This window comes from Triticum aestivum, chromosome 5B (genome assembly GCF_018294505.1).
Source record: "Triticum aestivum cultivar Chinese Spring chromosome 5B, IWGSC CS RefSeq v2.1, whole genome shotgun sequence".
Taxonomy (NCBI): domain Eukaryota; kingdom Viridiplantae; phylum Streptophyta; class Magnoliopsida; order Poales; family Poaceae; genus Triticum; species Triticum aestivum.
The window spans coordinates 656,824,989-656,840,862 of NC_057807.1; the positions used below are offsets into that span (position 1 = coordinate 656,824,989).

General features: G+C 46.3%; 1 protein-coding gene across 1 annotated transcript; it reads right to left on the minus strand.

The window, feature by feature from the left end:
• Positions 1–13,977: 13,977 nt before the first annotated feature.
• On the minus strand, positions 13,978–14,694 carry LOC123115193 (putative F-box/LRR-repeat protein 23). The gene is made up of 2 exons (XM_044536422.1): positions 14,363–14,694; positions 13,978–14,272 (listed from the first exon to the last, which is right to left on the minus strand). Exons 1-2 carry the CDS (start codon positions 14,692–14,694, stop codon positions 13,978–13,980), a joined length of 627 nt encoding a protein of 208 aa, XP_044392357.1.
• Between the last annotated feature and the right edge of the window lie 1,180 nt (positions 14,695–15,874).

Sequence of the window (15,874 nt, forward strand, 5' to 3'; positions counted from 1 at the left end):
TAAAGGGCATCCTTTGGTCCCGGTTCAAGCCACCAACCGGGACCAATGGTGATGGGCCAGGAGCGAGGACCATTGGTCCCGGTTCATCCCACCAACCGGGACCAAAAGGTCCAGATGAACCGGGACCAATGGCCCACGTGGCCCGGCCGGCCCCCGGGGCTCACGAACCGGGTCCAATGCCCCCATGGGTCCCGGTTCTGGACTGAACCGGGACTAATGGGCTGACCCGACCTGGACCTTTGCCCCCTTTTCTACTAGTGGTATTCCGTAAATAGTCATACATGCTTATGGAAAAGAACTTGCATGACATCTGTTGTCCTACCCTCCCGTGGCAGCGGGGTCCATAAGGAAACTAAGGGATATTAAGGCCTCCTTTTAGTAGAGAACCGGAACACAGCATTAACACATAGTGAATACATGAACTCCTCGAACTACGGTAATCACCGGAAAGAATCCCAATTATTGTCACCTTGGGGTATGAGGATCCTGACACGTGCAGGTGCATATAACTTGCAAGATCGGATCAAGAACATAGATATAATGGCAAAAACATAAATTGTTCAGATCTGAAACCATGGCACTCGGGCCCTAGTGACAAGCATTAAGCATAGCAAAGTCATAGCAACATCAATCTGAGAACACCGTGGATACTAGGGATCAAGTCCTAACAAAACTAACTCGATTACATGATGAATATCATCCAACCCATCAATGTCCAGCAATTCTATGAAGGGAATTACTCACTCCCGGCAGTGAGCATCATGAAATGGTGATGGAGGATGGTTGATGATGATGAAGACGGAAGATCCCCCTCTCCAGAGCCCATAACAGACTCCAGATCTGGCCTTCCGGTGAAGAACATGAGGTGGCGGTGGCTCCATATCATAAAACATGATGAAACTTCCTCCCTTATTTTTTTCTCCAAAATAGTAATTTATATGGTTGATTTTAAGGTCAGAGGGGCCTTGTGCACCCCACTACCCACCAGGGCGCGCCCTGGTGCCTAGTGGGCAGCCTGCCCCCCCCCCCTCCACTGGGTCTTCGCTCCAGTATTTTTTATTATTTCCAAAATAATTCTCCAAAATGTTTCGTCCAATTATGAGAACTTTTATTTCTGCACAAAAAACAACACTATGGTAGTTCTACTGAAAAATGTGTCACTCCGGGTTAGTTTCATTCAAATCATGCAAATTAGAGTCCAAAACAATAGCAAAAGCATTAGAAAAAGTAGATGTGACGGAGACGTATCAGGCCGCTAGGATTTTTCTCTCTAGTTTTTTCTTGCAGCTCTTCTTCCTAGACATTGAAGCTCAGCCAGACTACAACTTCGGAATGCGTGGATACCTCAGAGGGGTCATCTACTTCAACTCTCGTCTCGGAGAACATTCTCGCGACTGGGAGGTATAACCTAGTTACGGGAATTGGCAGGACCTTCATGCAGCACCGACTAGTCATTGCTTCCACTACTCTGCGCCATGGGTGAGTTTGATTGTTACCTTCATCTTCATATTGTTCTTAGGTGAGATTGTGTAGCATAAATGTTTTTGATGCGTGGCATGTTCCCCTTTAGGTTGGTCCCCTAGGTGGTGCCCTTCCCGGCTTCTCAATGATATTGACACATGCATGAAGTTGTGGGTGACACAAGCGCACATCATCGTGGAAAAAAGCATGTTGTCTTTCTAACGATGGCCGCCAGGACATGGAAATAAGGAAGAGAGAGAATGCCTAGCTACAACACCTTTGGTAACTATGGGAAAGAGGAATTGGAGTTTAGAGGACGGAGTCGTATTGGCATTAGACATGTGATGTGTTGTTTCATTCTCAATGTTGTGTTTGGTATGTAATGGAATCATGTGCAAGGATTTGACAGAGGAGTCTATTCCGTTGTTTGGTTAGACAGAACTGGTGACGGAGTAGCCAAGATATGATGACATAAGTTATTAAGTGATGATGAGGGTGAAGATATAATCAGTAAAACAAATTCTCTCTCAATTCACAAGCCATCCCATGTTACTAAAACGGTAGAAGTTGGACTCTCAAATCCATGTCAATTTGCATACCCCCTAACAATTCCATGGGCTTAATGTCTCATATACCTTCAATTCCCATAGAAACGTTGTTTATTGTATTATTGGAAGCTTTCATCGGAGCAATCTTGCATCATCGATGCATGTCGATCTCCCGACAGATATAGCAAAATGATTCTCCAACCACTTTCAGTTAACCTCATGATTTTTCCTTAATCCATCACAATCCCACATATATCTCGTATGCCCACCCAACCAACACATCATGCCCGGCGACCTAATCTTACATGTGCAACCCATCCATCCATCCCAATCTCACATCTCCCCCGGACGAGCTCATTCCCGATGAAAGGACCAAATGGTCGACTGGAAGGGGTGAATAGGAGATTATACAAGTTTTAAGCTTAACTTCCAATTTTAGGGCAATGCATATAAAGTAGGTTCTCTAGATGTGCATTTAGGTGAGAGCGACCTATATGAAAAGCAAGCAAGGAACAAGGTATGGAGTCCTAATCTCCTTTGGAGAGGTGCCGAAGCTAAAGCTCCGGATCGCTACCAAGTAGCTCACCTTATTCTCCCTTTGATTCACTACCAATGGATGAGCATAAATCATTCGGAGTTGGTCTTGAACATCACCACCACAGCTTTACAAACTTACTGGAGCACACCACAAACAAGGAAGCTCTCGGGATTTGCTTATGTCACCTAGGAGCCCAAATGTCTAAGAGTAACAAGTCTTCAATGAAATGAGCGGGGGAACTCACATCGGTCTGGTGAAAAGTGTGAATAGAGGGATCCCCTCTCTTTTTCCTCAAAGGAGTCGAATGATATGATGGAGGAGTGAAGAGGAACTTGAGCTTATTTCAAAAACTAGATGACCCGTTGCGCCGATGGCGCAAAGGGCGAGGGCAAACCCATCATTGTTAGAATATTTAGATTCCAATTGGATCATAAGGAAGTAGATATAGTCATGAATTAGTCGACAAATTTATATCCATCAGAGGATACCACCGTACATACAATGCTTACAGACTTGTAGGACTCGCCAGAAGTCCCTTCACTAAGCTTCACTGTGATACCTAACTATACTTCACAAACATCTTTGTTAACTGATAAAAACAACAGTGCGGATAAATAAACTCATTTTCACATGTTATTTCTTCCATCTGCTCAAGAAACAGAGGACTAATACACAAAGACTGTATAATTGTTAAGGCAACTTTACAAATTAATTTGGGAACAGACTAAACATATCAGGATATACACACCAGCTGACTGCGAAGAACAGAAATCACCATCTACTAATACTCTACTAAACGAATTACATCCATTCATATCTCTAGTATTGTATTGTACGTAGTACTTGTTCTTCTCTCAAAGCTGTCAAGAAAATACTGTCAGTAGAAAAGTTAAAAGGATTTTGAGCTCTAAACTCCAGTTATCGATACATTTACTATCTACCAATCTCCAACTGGTTAATTCATGAATCATCAGATTTATCTATAAGGGGCAATTGTGTGTAAGATGTGACTTGATTGCATGCATTTCATAAATAAATATGTAAATAAAAGGTTGGACTTGCTTACATGGATATTTACATTCACATACAGAGACAATATATCTTCAATTCACATGTAGGCCAGAAGAATGTAGTTACAAACTCACAATTCCCTGGCAGCAAAAATCGAATTGGAAATCCACCCTATTAGACTTCCTAACAGAAAAAGAACATGATTATTCAAAATTAAAGACCCTATAGGGGGTTATTGCAATAGGAAGCTAATATCGATACTGAAAAAGACTGGATTGCTCTCACTAAAGTATGGGATGCCCGCACTCATCAGAGGTAAAAATGAGCAAATCAAATCCCAATATTAGGAAATTGAAAATAAAACTGACCACTTCATGATGCCTGTATCAGATAGATGAAGGCAACAAGGAAAATGGACACTAACCACACAGTTGGGTGAAATTCAAGTTAGGGGTGAACTTATTTCTTGAAGGATGAAGGCTTCTGAGCGCAGCTGTGCGTTTGCATGTGATCAACAGTTATGATGATCGACAAATGCTAATCGATATGGCCTAATAGTTGCATGTCAAAAGCTATTATAAATAATTTCCAAGGTTAAAGAAGGGTAAAGGAAACATATTCACTTTTAGGTTCAGACCAACAACAAAAACAATGCTAATCTAAAATAAAATAATTTGATCTTGCTTTCTTTATAAAAGAACAACATATATAGAAAAGGTGTGTATGATTGATATGAGAGTCATGGTAACTTGTGTTATAATCAAAAAGGGGGGGAAATGAATAAGTTATAAATAGCAAGCCCAGGCAAAAGTTGTTGTGTAGATAAGAAACAAAGGCGACATGAAAAGATTTAAAGGTTACCAAGTGGGTTGTCATTGTGTAATAAGCACAGAATATTACAAATAACAATATAGTCTTCCTAAACTGAATTGTGATATTCTTTCACTGATAAATTCTTATTATGCCTCGCTTGAGATAGTCATCACAAATATAAATTCTTTCACTATCAAACACCCTTCCATTGGTTTATGACAGTCATCAAACTGCATTAGCACGACATCTATGTGGGGTTTACACATCAGAAATATGTGAACTCCAATTCTACAAAACCAGATAAATGTTTTGGAATGGCTAAAGTTAACACAAGAAATAAAATTAGTTACTTCCGGGTAACAAACCATAACCCCGGGATTACTGATGCCAGACTATTTCTTAAAGCACAAAGTAGCACGGCTAGACAGCCTTGCTTTGAGCAAAGAGAGAATAGTAGCTACCCATTTAATGCAGTTATGAAGGGAAAATGGCAACCTAACTTTAATTGCATAACAAATTATTTTCCACCAGAAACTTGCAGAAAATCGACTATGTGGGACAAATTTACAACTGGTGAACTTGGTGAGCAATTACACAGAGACAATTAATAAACTCCAGATAGCGGAGAATTACCAGACCATGTATCAAGAGTTAGCAAAAATCAGATGCTCTCAAGCATATCAGACAACATATGAAAAAAAGCATCCTTAACGTCACTGGTATACTTGGTTCAATAGCAAAATCAGAATAGTTGGATGTAGATTGTCAGCTCAAGGTCCATCCTACACTGAAACTGTGCATGGGCAAGATGAACTTAAAAGTAACCTAAGGCAGAAACAGTAGTTCAAAGAACAAAAAAAGGGATGGACATTTTACTTGTATTAAAAAATTGCATTCAGACCTATGGAGTTGACGCTGCCCAAAAGTCACAGAATTACAAACAACAACCCAAAGAACAAAAATAGAATTGTGTTCAGATGTGTGGACATGAAATTGCCCAAAGGCTAGGCCAAAACTAAAGCAGTAAATATTTATGTATTGGCTTGCAATGCTTTCCACAAGAAGGCCCACTTCATTATGCAACAGAACTGCTCATTATATATATGCAATTGTTCAAAACATTTAAGTTTTGTAATACGATACTTGGCTTAGTTGAGTATATAGCAAGAAACAACATCATCCCACTCTGTAATCTCTCACTTTTATTTCAGTGTTACTTCCCTGAAGACAGTGCCATGTGGAATCTTTCTCTACAGTTCACTTGTATATACAGGGACCAATTTGTTTTTTTGTCGTGAAGGCACCAATTTTAATCTACAACCACACATCATAGAAAAGAGACCAATAGCATGTTTTACACATTTACAAATAGCGAAACTACTTCACCAATCAACTAAAGTTGGATGGCACCTACATGAAACCCATATGGTCTGAGGTACCCATGTTTCTTGTTCTGACAAAAGCATGACCCCTTCATAAAGCTTCTGGGCTACCTGCTGTCACATAGTGAGCCATGTGACTCAATAGATTACTACATGTAAATGATAGTATCATAATAGTAAAGCACCTGAGTAAACAGATTCCTACATGTAAATGACAGTAAAACATGGAAACCCAACACATCATGCCACTCAAGCATTTATTTATTGTACCAAGCAATTGTTTCACCATCAGGATCAGGGTTTGATGCAAGAATCAGATTTTCTGCTCTGGAGACGAGAAATGAGCAATGATTACAGAAAACAATTGGCAACAATTTCATAAAGGCTACGAACTCACCATGGAAACCTGCCCAGCGCAAGTTTAACAAATTTTAGTATATACAGCTAGCTCTAGTTTAACTTAAGAATGAACATAAACACATATATAATCTGGTAATTAGTACAGGTGGAATGCAGATCCGGAGAAGAAAGGGTTTAACTAATTAGTGTATACTCAGATGTAGCAAAGGATAAAACATCTACAGAATTCAGGATTTTATTGAAGATCCAGCTGAATTTAGACATACATCATAAGTTCATAACATATAAACAAGAACGAGTTTCGAAAGTGTTATAATGAAGGTCAAGAAAGAATAGGCAAAGCTTCATAGAAATAAACATCATACAGAACACCTAAGATAGGCAATCTTTGGTAAATCTATGAGCACTGGCTCAATCAACCACGACACGTACGATCGTCATAGGTAAGCGAGAACCAAAAACATAAACCAAATAGGCTAGAGAGACAGAGATTATTCGAACTACCATCATGAAGGAAGTAAATAAACCTGGGCAGTACGTGACCACTAAACATGGATAAGGCAATAAGAGCACCTCTCACCACTAAACAGAAGACACTGACGCTAAAAGGCTCGGGTACAACAGTGCTAGGTCAGGAGGCGGGTGTGGCTCGTAGAGGCCCAATTTCTTTTATCTGTGGCATTAGCAAGACATCGCCCCCAGGAATTTCAATTTCTACCCCAGCAAGGACATGCCCATCTCCATCTTCCTCACAGTAGCTAGGAGGAGGCAAATCACGGTGCGCCGCCATTGTTTTTAGAATCGTTCTCACGAAGGTCTGGACAGATTCAAACTGAAATCAAAAGTCAATTTTAAGACAAGGTTATATTGGGGTCAAACATGTAAAGAAGAGAATTCTGCTAGGCAAAGTTCACTTGAGTACTTTTTGAATTTCCCTCGTATCCTACAATGTGAATTCCTTTCTTCTGCTACCCCAGTTCAAAATAATAAGATAACATGCACACATACATAGTTCGATGGGTAAACATGACTTGTAAATGAAATAAGTAATAAGCGTACATCGCATAACTTGGTATAAGAAAAAGATTTTTTTTTTTTAAAGAGCGTACCAGAGCAGCTCTAGCGAGGGTGTGTCAGTGTTTCCAACTTACTGAATTTGGAGTGTGTGGCTCCATATTGCAAGGACGAAACTGGGGAAAACCAAAGCAACAAAAAATGTTAATACTATGACACTTAGCAGTGGATAGCAGGTAAGTAGCAGCATTAAGCAATAAAATTTGTTTATACAACAATATGTATAACAGGTAAAGTACCAGCATTTACAAAAAAAAAACGGTATGTGAAGAGCATGCAAAGAACAGAGTGGTAAAAGTCCTTTTACACTGTGGCCTGCTTAGCAGACACGCCCATGTACGTTGCCTCCGCCACCATGCCTAAGTGCTTTAGCCGCCGGCCCCATGAACCTGAAGTGTGTGAGGCTGCAGCTTAACTGAGATCGGAGGAGCAATGGCACGAAGTAAGAGAAGAGGGCAGACCTTTACAAAGCTCCAATAACGACCGCGATGGTGGCACACGAACGATGGGAAAGCCATGGTGATGGGCGCTTAGGCTCTTGCAATTCTCTCCGCCCTATCTGCTGCCGTTGTCGATTCACCCCTCCCTCTCTGCTGCCGCCGTCGATTCACCCCTCCCCTGTTGCTGAACTCTTGTAAGACAATAAGTTTTGGGAACCAGCACAACCCTCTAGGGGTGACTTATCTCATTATATATAATGGTTCTGTTACAATACGTACATAGGTACAGAAGCTATACATAGTCTAACACCCCCCCTCAATCTTAGCCACTTTCTAAAGAACTGAGAAGGGTAAGATTGCGCCTACCAGCCTCAAACTGTGGCAGTGGTAAAGGCTTAGTGAAGATGTCTGCAAGTTGATCCTTAGATGAGATAAACTTGATCTGGAGTTGCTTCTGTGATACACGTTCCCGTACAAAGTGATAGTCAACTTCAATGTGTTTCGTTCGGGCATGAAATACTGGATTTGCAGAAAGGTATGTAGCACCGATGTTATCACACCAAAGAATAGGAGGCTGTGGTTGAGACAAACCCAACTCCTGAAGCAAAGACTGCACCCAAATAACCTCTGCAGTAGCATTAGCCACAGCCTTGTACTCAGCTTCAGTACTGCTACGTGACACAGTAGCCTGTTTCCGAGCACTCCAGGCGATCAAATTAGGGCCAAAGAATACTGCATAACCCCCCGTGGATCGCCTGTCATCTGGGCTACCAGCCCAATCTGCATCAGAGAAGGCCGAAAGGACCCGAGAGGAAGTCGGCCGAATATGCATACCAAATGTCAGGGTGAACTGAACATAACGAAGAATGCGTTTAACAGCAGCCCAATGAGTATCTCTGGGAGCCTGAAGATACTGACAAACCCTGTTAACAGCATAAGAGATATCTGGTCTCGTGATCGTCAAGTACTGAAGTCCACCAACAATGCTCATGTACTCTGTGGCATCCGCAGGAGACAAAAGCTCACCATCAACAGCTGTTATCTTGTCAGTAGACGACATGGGTGTGGTGGTCGGTTTGCACTTCAGCATGCCCGCTCTTTGTAACAACTCCAAGGAGTACTTCTTCTGCGTAAGGACAAGACCAGTAGCACGAGAAGTGACCTCAACTCCAAGAAAGTAGTGAAGCTTCCCAAGATCTTTGACCGCAAAATCAGCACCAAGAGAGCAGACAAGAGCATCAGCAGCATACTGAGAAGAGCTGACAAGGATAATATCATCGACATATACCAAAAGATACATAGTGACTTCTGGCTTCTGTAGAAGAAATAATGAAGTGTCAGCAGTGGACGGCACAAACCCATGAGCACGAAGGGCAGAGGCAAGGCGGGCATGCCAGGCATGAGGAGCTTGCTTCAAACCATATAGTGCTTTGGAGAGACAACAGATATAGTCAGGACGATCAGGATCAGAGAAACCAGGCGGCTGTTTCATATAAACCTCTTCCTCCAAAAAACCATGTAGAAAAGCATTCTGCACATCAAGTTGACGAAGTGACCAACCACGAGAAACAGCAATGGAGAGAAGAAGCCGAATAGTGGTAGGCTTGACGACAGGACTGAAGGTGTCCTCATAGTCAAGACCATGGCGCTGCCGAAAACCGCGAGCAACAAGTCGCGCTTTGTAACGCTCAATAGATCCATCCGAATGCTTCTTCACTTTGAATACCCATTTTGAGTCAATAATATTTACCCGTGGTGGTGGAGGAACGAGAGTCCATGTCTTGTTACGAAGGAGAGCATGAAACTCCTGCTCCATAGCCTCTCGCCAATGTGGAATGCGCAGGGCAGCCTGATATGAGCGAGGCTCAGAAGATGGATCCGCAACAGCAGCAGCCAAACAAGCAGCCAACCAAGCAACCGTACCATCCTTACGTTCCTTAGGTTTGAAAATGCCACTGCGACTGCGTGTATGTGGTCGGGACACAGGAACCACCGAGGTCGACGGAGCAGCCTGCAACGGGCTGGAGGACGGCGACGTTGACGAGTCAGCCGGTGACGAGGAGCCAGACACAGTAGCCTCGGGCTCGGTCGGCGAAGAAGGTCGGCCCACCGGCGAAACCGGCAGAGCGGACGAAGCAGCTGGTGACGCCGGCGTCATAGACCGGGCCAATGGCGAGCCCGGCATAGTGGGCCGTGGCGCGGCCGATGTCGCGGGCCGATCCACGGATGAAGGCGACGTGAGGACAGCGTCGCGGACCCGAGCTGCAGGCGAAGACGGCGTGACGGGCCGAGCCGCGGGCGAAGACGGCGTGACAGGCCGAGCCGCTGAAGACTCGGCGGCCGCTGGCGAAGAGGGCCGAGCCGCTGGAGACTCGGCGGTCGCTGGCGTAACGGACCGAGCAGTGGAGATGCTCGGCGCGACGGGCTCTTCGGGTGACCATGCATGGGCACGCAAATCGATGCCATGCAACATAGGGCGATCAATGTGCCCATCAGAAGGCGGTGATGATGATGGTGAATCCTCCAAAAGCTGCAAACGAGCCCCACGTCCGGTTCCTGCACCATGGTTAGGTAACAGCAAAGGAGAGTATGCAACATCATCAAATTGGTCAGAAGCAACAGAGGATGAATGCAGAGATGGTGGTTCGACAGTGGACACAGGAAGTTTGGCAAAGGGAAAAACATGCTCATCAAACACGACGTCCCGAGATATATAGACACGAATAGTGGGAACATGAAGACATTTGTAACCTTTATGAAGAGAGCTATAGCCAAGAAAAACACACTTCTTAGAACGAAACTCAAGCTTGCGCTTATTATATGGACGAAGATGCGGCCAGCAAGCACACCCAAATACCTTGAAAAAGGTATAATCAGGTTGTTCATTAAGGAGAACCTCAATGGGAGTCTTCATGTTTAAAACACGAGTGGGAGTACGGTTGATGAGAAAGCATGCAGTGGTGAAAGCATCACTCCAAAACCGAAACGGAACAGATGCATGGGCCAAAAGAGTAAGACCAGCTTCAACAATATGACGATGCTTACGTTCGACTGAACCATTCTGCTGATGTGTATGTGGACATGCTAAACGATGGGCTATCCCAAGCGACTGAAAGAAGGAGTTGAGGTTGCGATACTCGCCCCCCCAGTCCGACTGGACATGAACAATTTTGTGCTTGAGAAGACGTTCAACATGTTTTTGAAACTGAACAAAAATATCAAACACATCAGACTTGCGTTTAATAAGGTAAAGCCAGGTAAAGCGACTATAAGCATCAACGAAACTGATATAGTAATTATGACCACTGACAGAAGTCTGAGCAGGACCCCATACATCTGAAAACACAAGTTCTAAAGGATGTTTCACCTCACGACTGGACTCCGAAAAAGGAAGTTGATGACTCTTCCCCTGCTGACAAGCATCACACACTGCTACATCTTTATTACTAGACAAACTAGGAAGCTCATGACGACGCAAAATATGACGGACAATAGGTGTGGCCGGGTGACCAAGACGAGCATGCCACTGTGACAGAGAGACCCGAACTCCACTGAAAACACGGGCGACGCCAGGATGCTCCAGACGGTAGAGGCCCTGGCACAACCGCCCACTAAGAAGAATGTCCCTCGTGCCCCGATCCTTAATAAAAAGATCAAAAGGGTGAAATTCACAGAGCACATTATTATCACGTGTGAGTTTAGGAACTGAAAGAAGATTACGGGTCACAGATGGAACTCGAAGAACATTGCGAAGCTGAAGACTCCTATTGGCATGTCTAGTGAGAAGAGATGCTTGACCAATATGAGAGATGTGCATACCTGCTCCATTGGCGGTGTGGATCTTGTCGGAGCCATGATAGGGTTCACGAGTGTGAAGCTTCCCCATCTCGCTGGTCAGATGCTCTGTCGCCCCAGAGTCCATGTACCAGTGTGGATCGATGGAGTAGGACTAAGTGTGTCCCTGTTGCTTCTGCGGCGCGGGACGATCAGCCATGGCGACCTGACGGGCATTGTTGCGTGTATCTTTGCCGTCATTGCCAAGACCAAGGAAGCTTCGCTGGAAGCGCTTATGACACTTGGAGGCCCAGTGCCCATCGCGGCCACAAAGCTGGCACACACGTGGACCACCAGCCCCCGGTAAGGTCGCAGTAGGTGGGGCGGCCGAGGCGGGCGACGGTGGCAGCCCCAAGGGAGACCGGGGTGATGAAGAAGAGCGGCCACCCTTGGTGGCGGCGTTGGCCGAGAGGGAGCCAGTGCCGCTGGTGCGGCGAGTCTCGACCCGTTGCTCAGTGAGAAGGAGCCGAGAGAAAACCTCGTGTGCCAGCATGGGTGTCGAGTTGCCTCGCTCGTTGATGATCTCGACTAAGGCATCATACTCCTCATCAAGACCATTGACAATAAACGAGTTGAACTCGGAGTCGGTTAGGGGCTGTCCAATGGAGGCCAATGTGTCGGCGAGGCCCTTGACCTTGTTGTAGAACTCAGTGGCAGTGGAGTCAAGCTTTTGACACTCTCCAAGCTGACGACGGAGTGCAGAGACACGAGCCTGGGACTGCGCTGCAAAGGTGCGCTCAAGGATGGTCCAGGCCTCATGAGACGTCTTCGCGAAGACAACAAGGCCGGCAACTGCCGGCGAGAGCGACCCCTGGATGGAGGAGAGGTTTGCCTGGTCCTGCCCCGTCCAGATGCGATGGGCCGGATTGTAGACCGGACCATGCACGCTGTCTACCAGCGCGGGTGGGCAGGGAAGCGATCCGTCGACGTAGCCTAGCAGGTAGTGACTCCCCAAGAGCGGGAGAACCTGCGCACGCCAGAAGATGTAGTTGTCGGCGGAGAGCTTGATGGTGATGAGATGACCGAAGTGAAACAGCGGCGGCGAAGACGATCCCATCGAGGAGGCTGCCTGGGGTGCAAACACCATGGAGGCAGCCGGAGGCACCGAAGCCGATGCGGGAGGAGGCGGGACCGCAGCCAGGGCGGGCGCCGCAAAGCTCACGGCCGGTGCGGACGCCGCAAGGCCCGCAGCCGGGGCGGACGCCGCCAACCCCGCCAGCGGGGCGGTGTGATCCGCTTGCGGCAGGAGCGGCGGGACGACGCCTGCGGAGTCCGCAGCGGACGGCGGCGTCGCGATGTGGACCACGAGATCACGCCCGAGCGAGGGCGCCGGCGGCGTGGAGAAGACGGAGCCGATGCTCCTTGTCCCGATCGGAGCGGGAACGGAGACGGCATCGAGCGGGAGGTTGAGCAGAGCCGCAAGAGAGGCCGGGAGGAAGCCCGCAGCAGTGGAACCGGTGGTGGCGGCGCTCGACATGGCGGCCGCGCGATCGGTGGCGCAGCGGCGGCGGTGAAGGCGGCGGCGGCTGCGGCGGCGGTGCGGGTATTAGGGTTTAGAAGCGGAAGCGATCGTAACCTAGCGTGATACCATGTAAGACAATTAGTTTTGGGAACCAGCACAACCCTCTAGGGATGGCTTATCTCATTATATATAATAGTTCTGTTACAATACGTATATAGGTACAGAAGCTATACATAGTCTAACAACTCTGGCTCGTCCAGATCGTGGCCAACAGCTCCCTCACCAGAGAAAGAGAACTCGGGGAGGTCGATGCTGCACGAGGCAGAAGCGAAGCCGGCCGGAGGATAAACCTTAGGGAAGAAATGGTGGGCCTTTATAACACACACAGTTTTTCTGCCTGATACTGACTCGCTTCAACAGCCCAGAACCTCCGGCATGCACGGATTTTGGACAAGGTTCCGGAACAGGTTCCAACACAACCCAGTAGTACTCCTTGGTGGTGATGGTGCGACGAAATCCGGTGCTTACTTCCTCGTGGTGCATGTTCGCGTCTCATGTGTTTCTTCTAAGCGGCTTGCTAGAGGCATCTAGTGGTGCACTCCTTGGTGCTTGTCACTGGTTAGCGTCGTCCGCCTGTTTGTCTTTTTTTTCTTTGACAATGTGTATGAAGATTTCCTTAACACCGTGTATCATTTGATTGATTGTGTGACTAAAAATTGGGGGAGAGCCCACTTTGAGAAACTCAAGTCAAGTTTTTTTATCTCACCAAACGTGTTAAAATAATTCACAGAAAGAATATATTAAATGATAAACCCTTCGGATCCAATGCTAGAGACAAACATAAAACGAACATAAAATGCCTCAAAGATAATTAAGCACCATGTAAGTGGTTAGCCATCTCAAAAATAAAAAACAATAGATAATAAGCGGTATGTTCTGTAAAAAAAGATAATTAAGCACATACAGTCGCAAAGCCCCATCACAGACATAAGATGCAATATCATGGATTTAAGGGTACCGGTCATAAGAACAATCTGTATTCTGAACTTCAGAATTAGTCGTACTCGCAATCAGAAAAGTACAACCAGAGCATCTCGTCATCACGATCAATCGTCATGGTCTCGACAGGCTCATCGTCGTCGTAGATCATGGGGCAATGGCGTAGCAGAAGAACCTCCAGGATAGGGCAGCTCTCAAGGATGTCCGTCAGCTCACCCACGGTTATGTAAGCGCCGTCGAGTTCCAGATTACGCAGCTGCAGCAGAGGTGACTCTCTTATCGCATTGACGAGTCGTTTGGTAAAGACGTAGCCACAGAATTCAAGCCGCAGGGTTGTCAGTGAAGGCGACCTGCAGACAGTAGCACGATCTTTCTCATAATGTTGATCCAGGAATGAAGCGATTGATAAAAGTTCGAATAGAAAGCTAACAGAAAAGCACCTTTCCAAGATGTACTCCATGAGCTCGTCGTTGACAAACCGCGTCCCGGCGAACACCCGAAGCTGTCCGTCGGAACGGTCGACGGCCGCCTTCGCCGTCGCGCGGACGACAGTTTCATCCTTCTGGTACAAGACCTTGTGGTTCTCAAAGACCACGGTTCGCCACACGTCTGGCAACTTGGCCGCCTCGAGCCATGAGTGGCACACGAGGCCGGCGCCCATGAGGACCTCGACGGCGCCGAGCCTGACGAAGATCGAGGCGAGGGCGTCCATGGGAAGCAGCGACCAGTCCCTGGCCGTCGGCTCCGACTGAGGCGCCGCCACATCTTCCATGACGATCGATAGATCTATCTGGTGGGACGGGGAACGGCGGAAGCTGAGGACTATCAGAGCGTACTGTACTCAATTTTATAGGCGAAGCAGGGACGTGAACGGTCGGTCTTTGACTGTTGATGAAAACGAAGGGCCTGCTCCGGGAGTCAGGAGCGATTGACTAGACGGCCTCTCGCGTCTGGGTCAGTGCCAGCCCAGGGAATTATGAATGCCATCGTGTCAGTGTAAAATATACGATTTTGCCCACTATTTTTGGATGTTACCGTTGGTTCTGAAATCTGTCGCCTTCTCTATCCTCACACACTTCCTAGCACGTCTTTTGAGCGTGAAGTTGGAGCTGCAGCGCGGCTCCTCCGGCTGCTGCTCGTCGGCCCTTCATCTCTGCGCCAAAGTTAGCAAAAAGCGCGTCCGTCGTCGCCCACTTCTGCTGGCTGAACCGCCGATTAGCCTCCACATATGTTCCATTGTGGATGGACTTACGAATGGTCTGCTGCCCCTCTATCTTGGCCGCTTGGGCGACCGCAAACTCCACATCCGCGTCCCTTATGTTGAAGCCCGGAGCCGGTGCCAGCTTTTTCTCCGGTTGCTCCATCACGTCCTTCTTTGCCAACTTTGCCCCCAACTTTACAATTTGACACCTGCAAAAAAAAACTTTACAATTTGACTTTTTTCTAGAGTGTTACCGTCGCTAAGGTCTTCCAACAAGATTTTGATTGTATTAGATTTAGAAGGTGTTTGTACGAGAAACTCTTATTATGTGGAATAAGTTGCTAGATATGTGTAGTTAGGTCACCTTGACTGAGGAACCTGGCAAAGTTAGATGGCTCTTGACTAAATAGGGGAACTTTTCTGTTAAGTTTCTGTACCTGTACATTATTGCTAAGAATGTTGTTTTTCCTTTCAAGCTACTTTGGAAATAAATATGCTTCTAAAAGTGAAAGCATGTGTGTGGTTAGTGATCCAATGATGGATCTTAACAAGGATAATCTTAGAAAAACGGGTGGACATGGATGAATATTTTTGAGTTCTGTGGTGCTCGAGAGGGTATTGATCATCTTCTTTTCACATGCTCTTTTGCTAGATTTTTCTGGACTGGTTTGTGCTTCATTAGGTAACCCCGAAGTTCCCTGTTCATTCTTTGACTTGTGTCAAAATTGGCTGCCAGCTCATACTGGCGAAG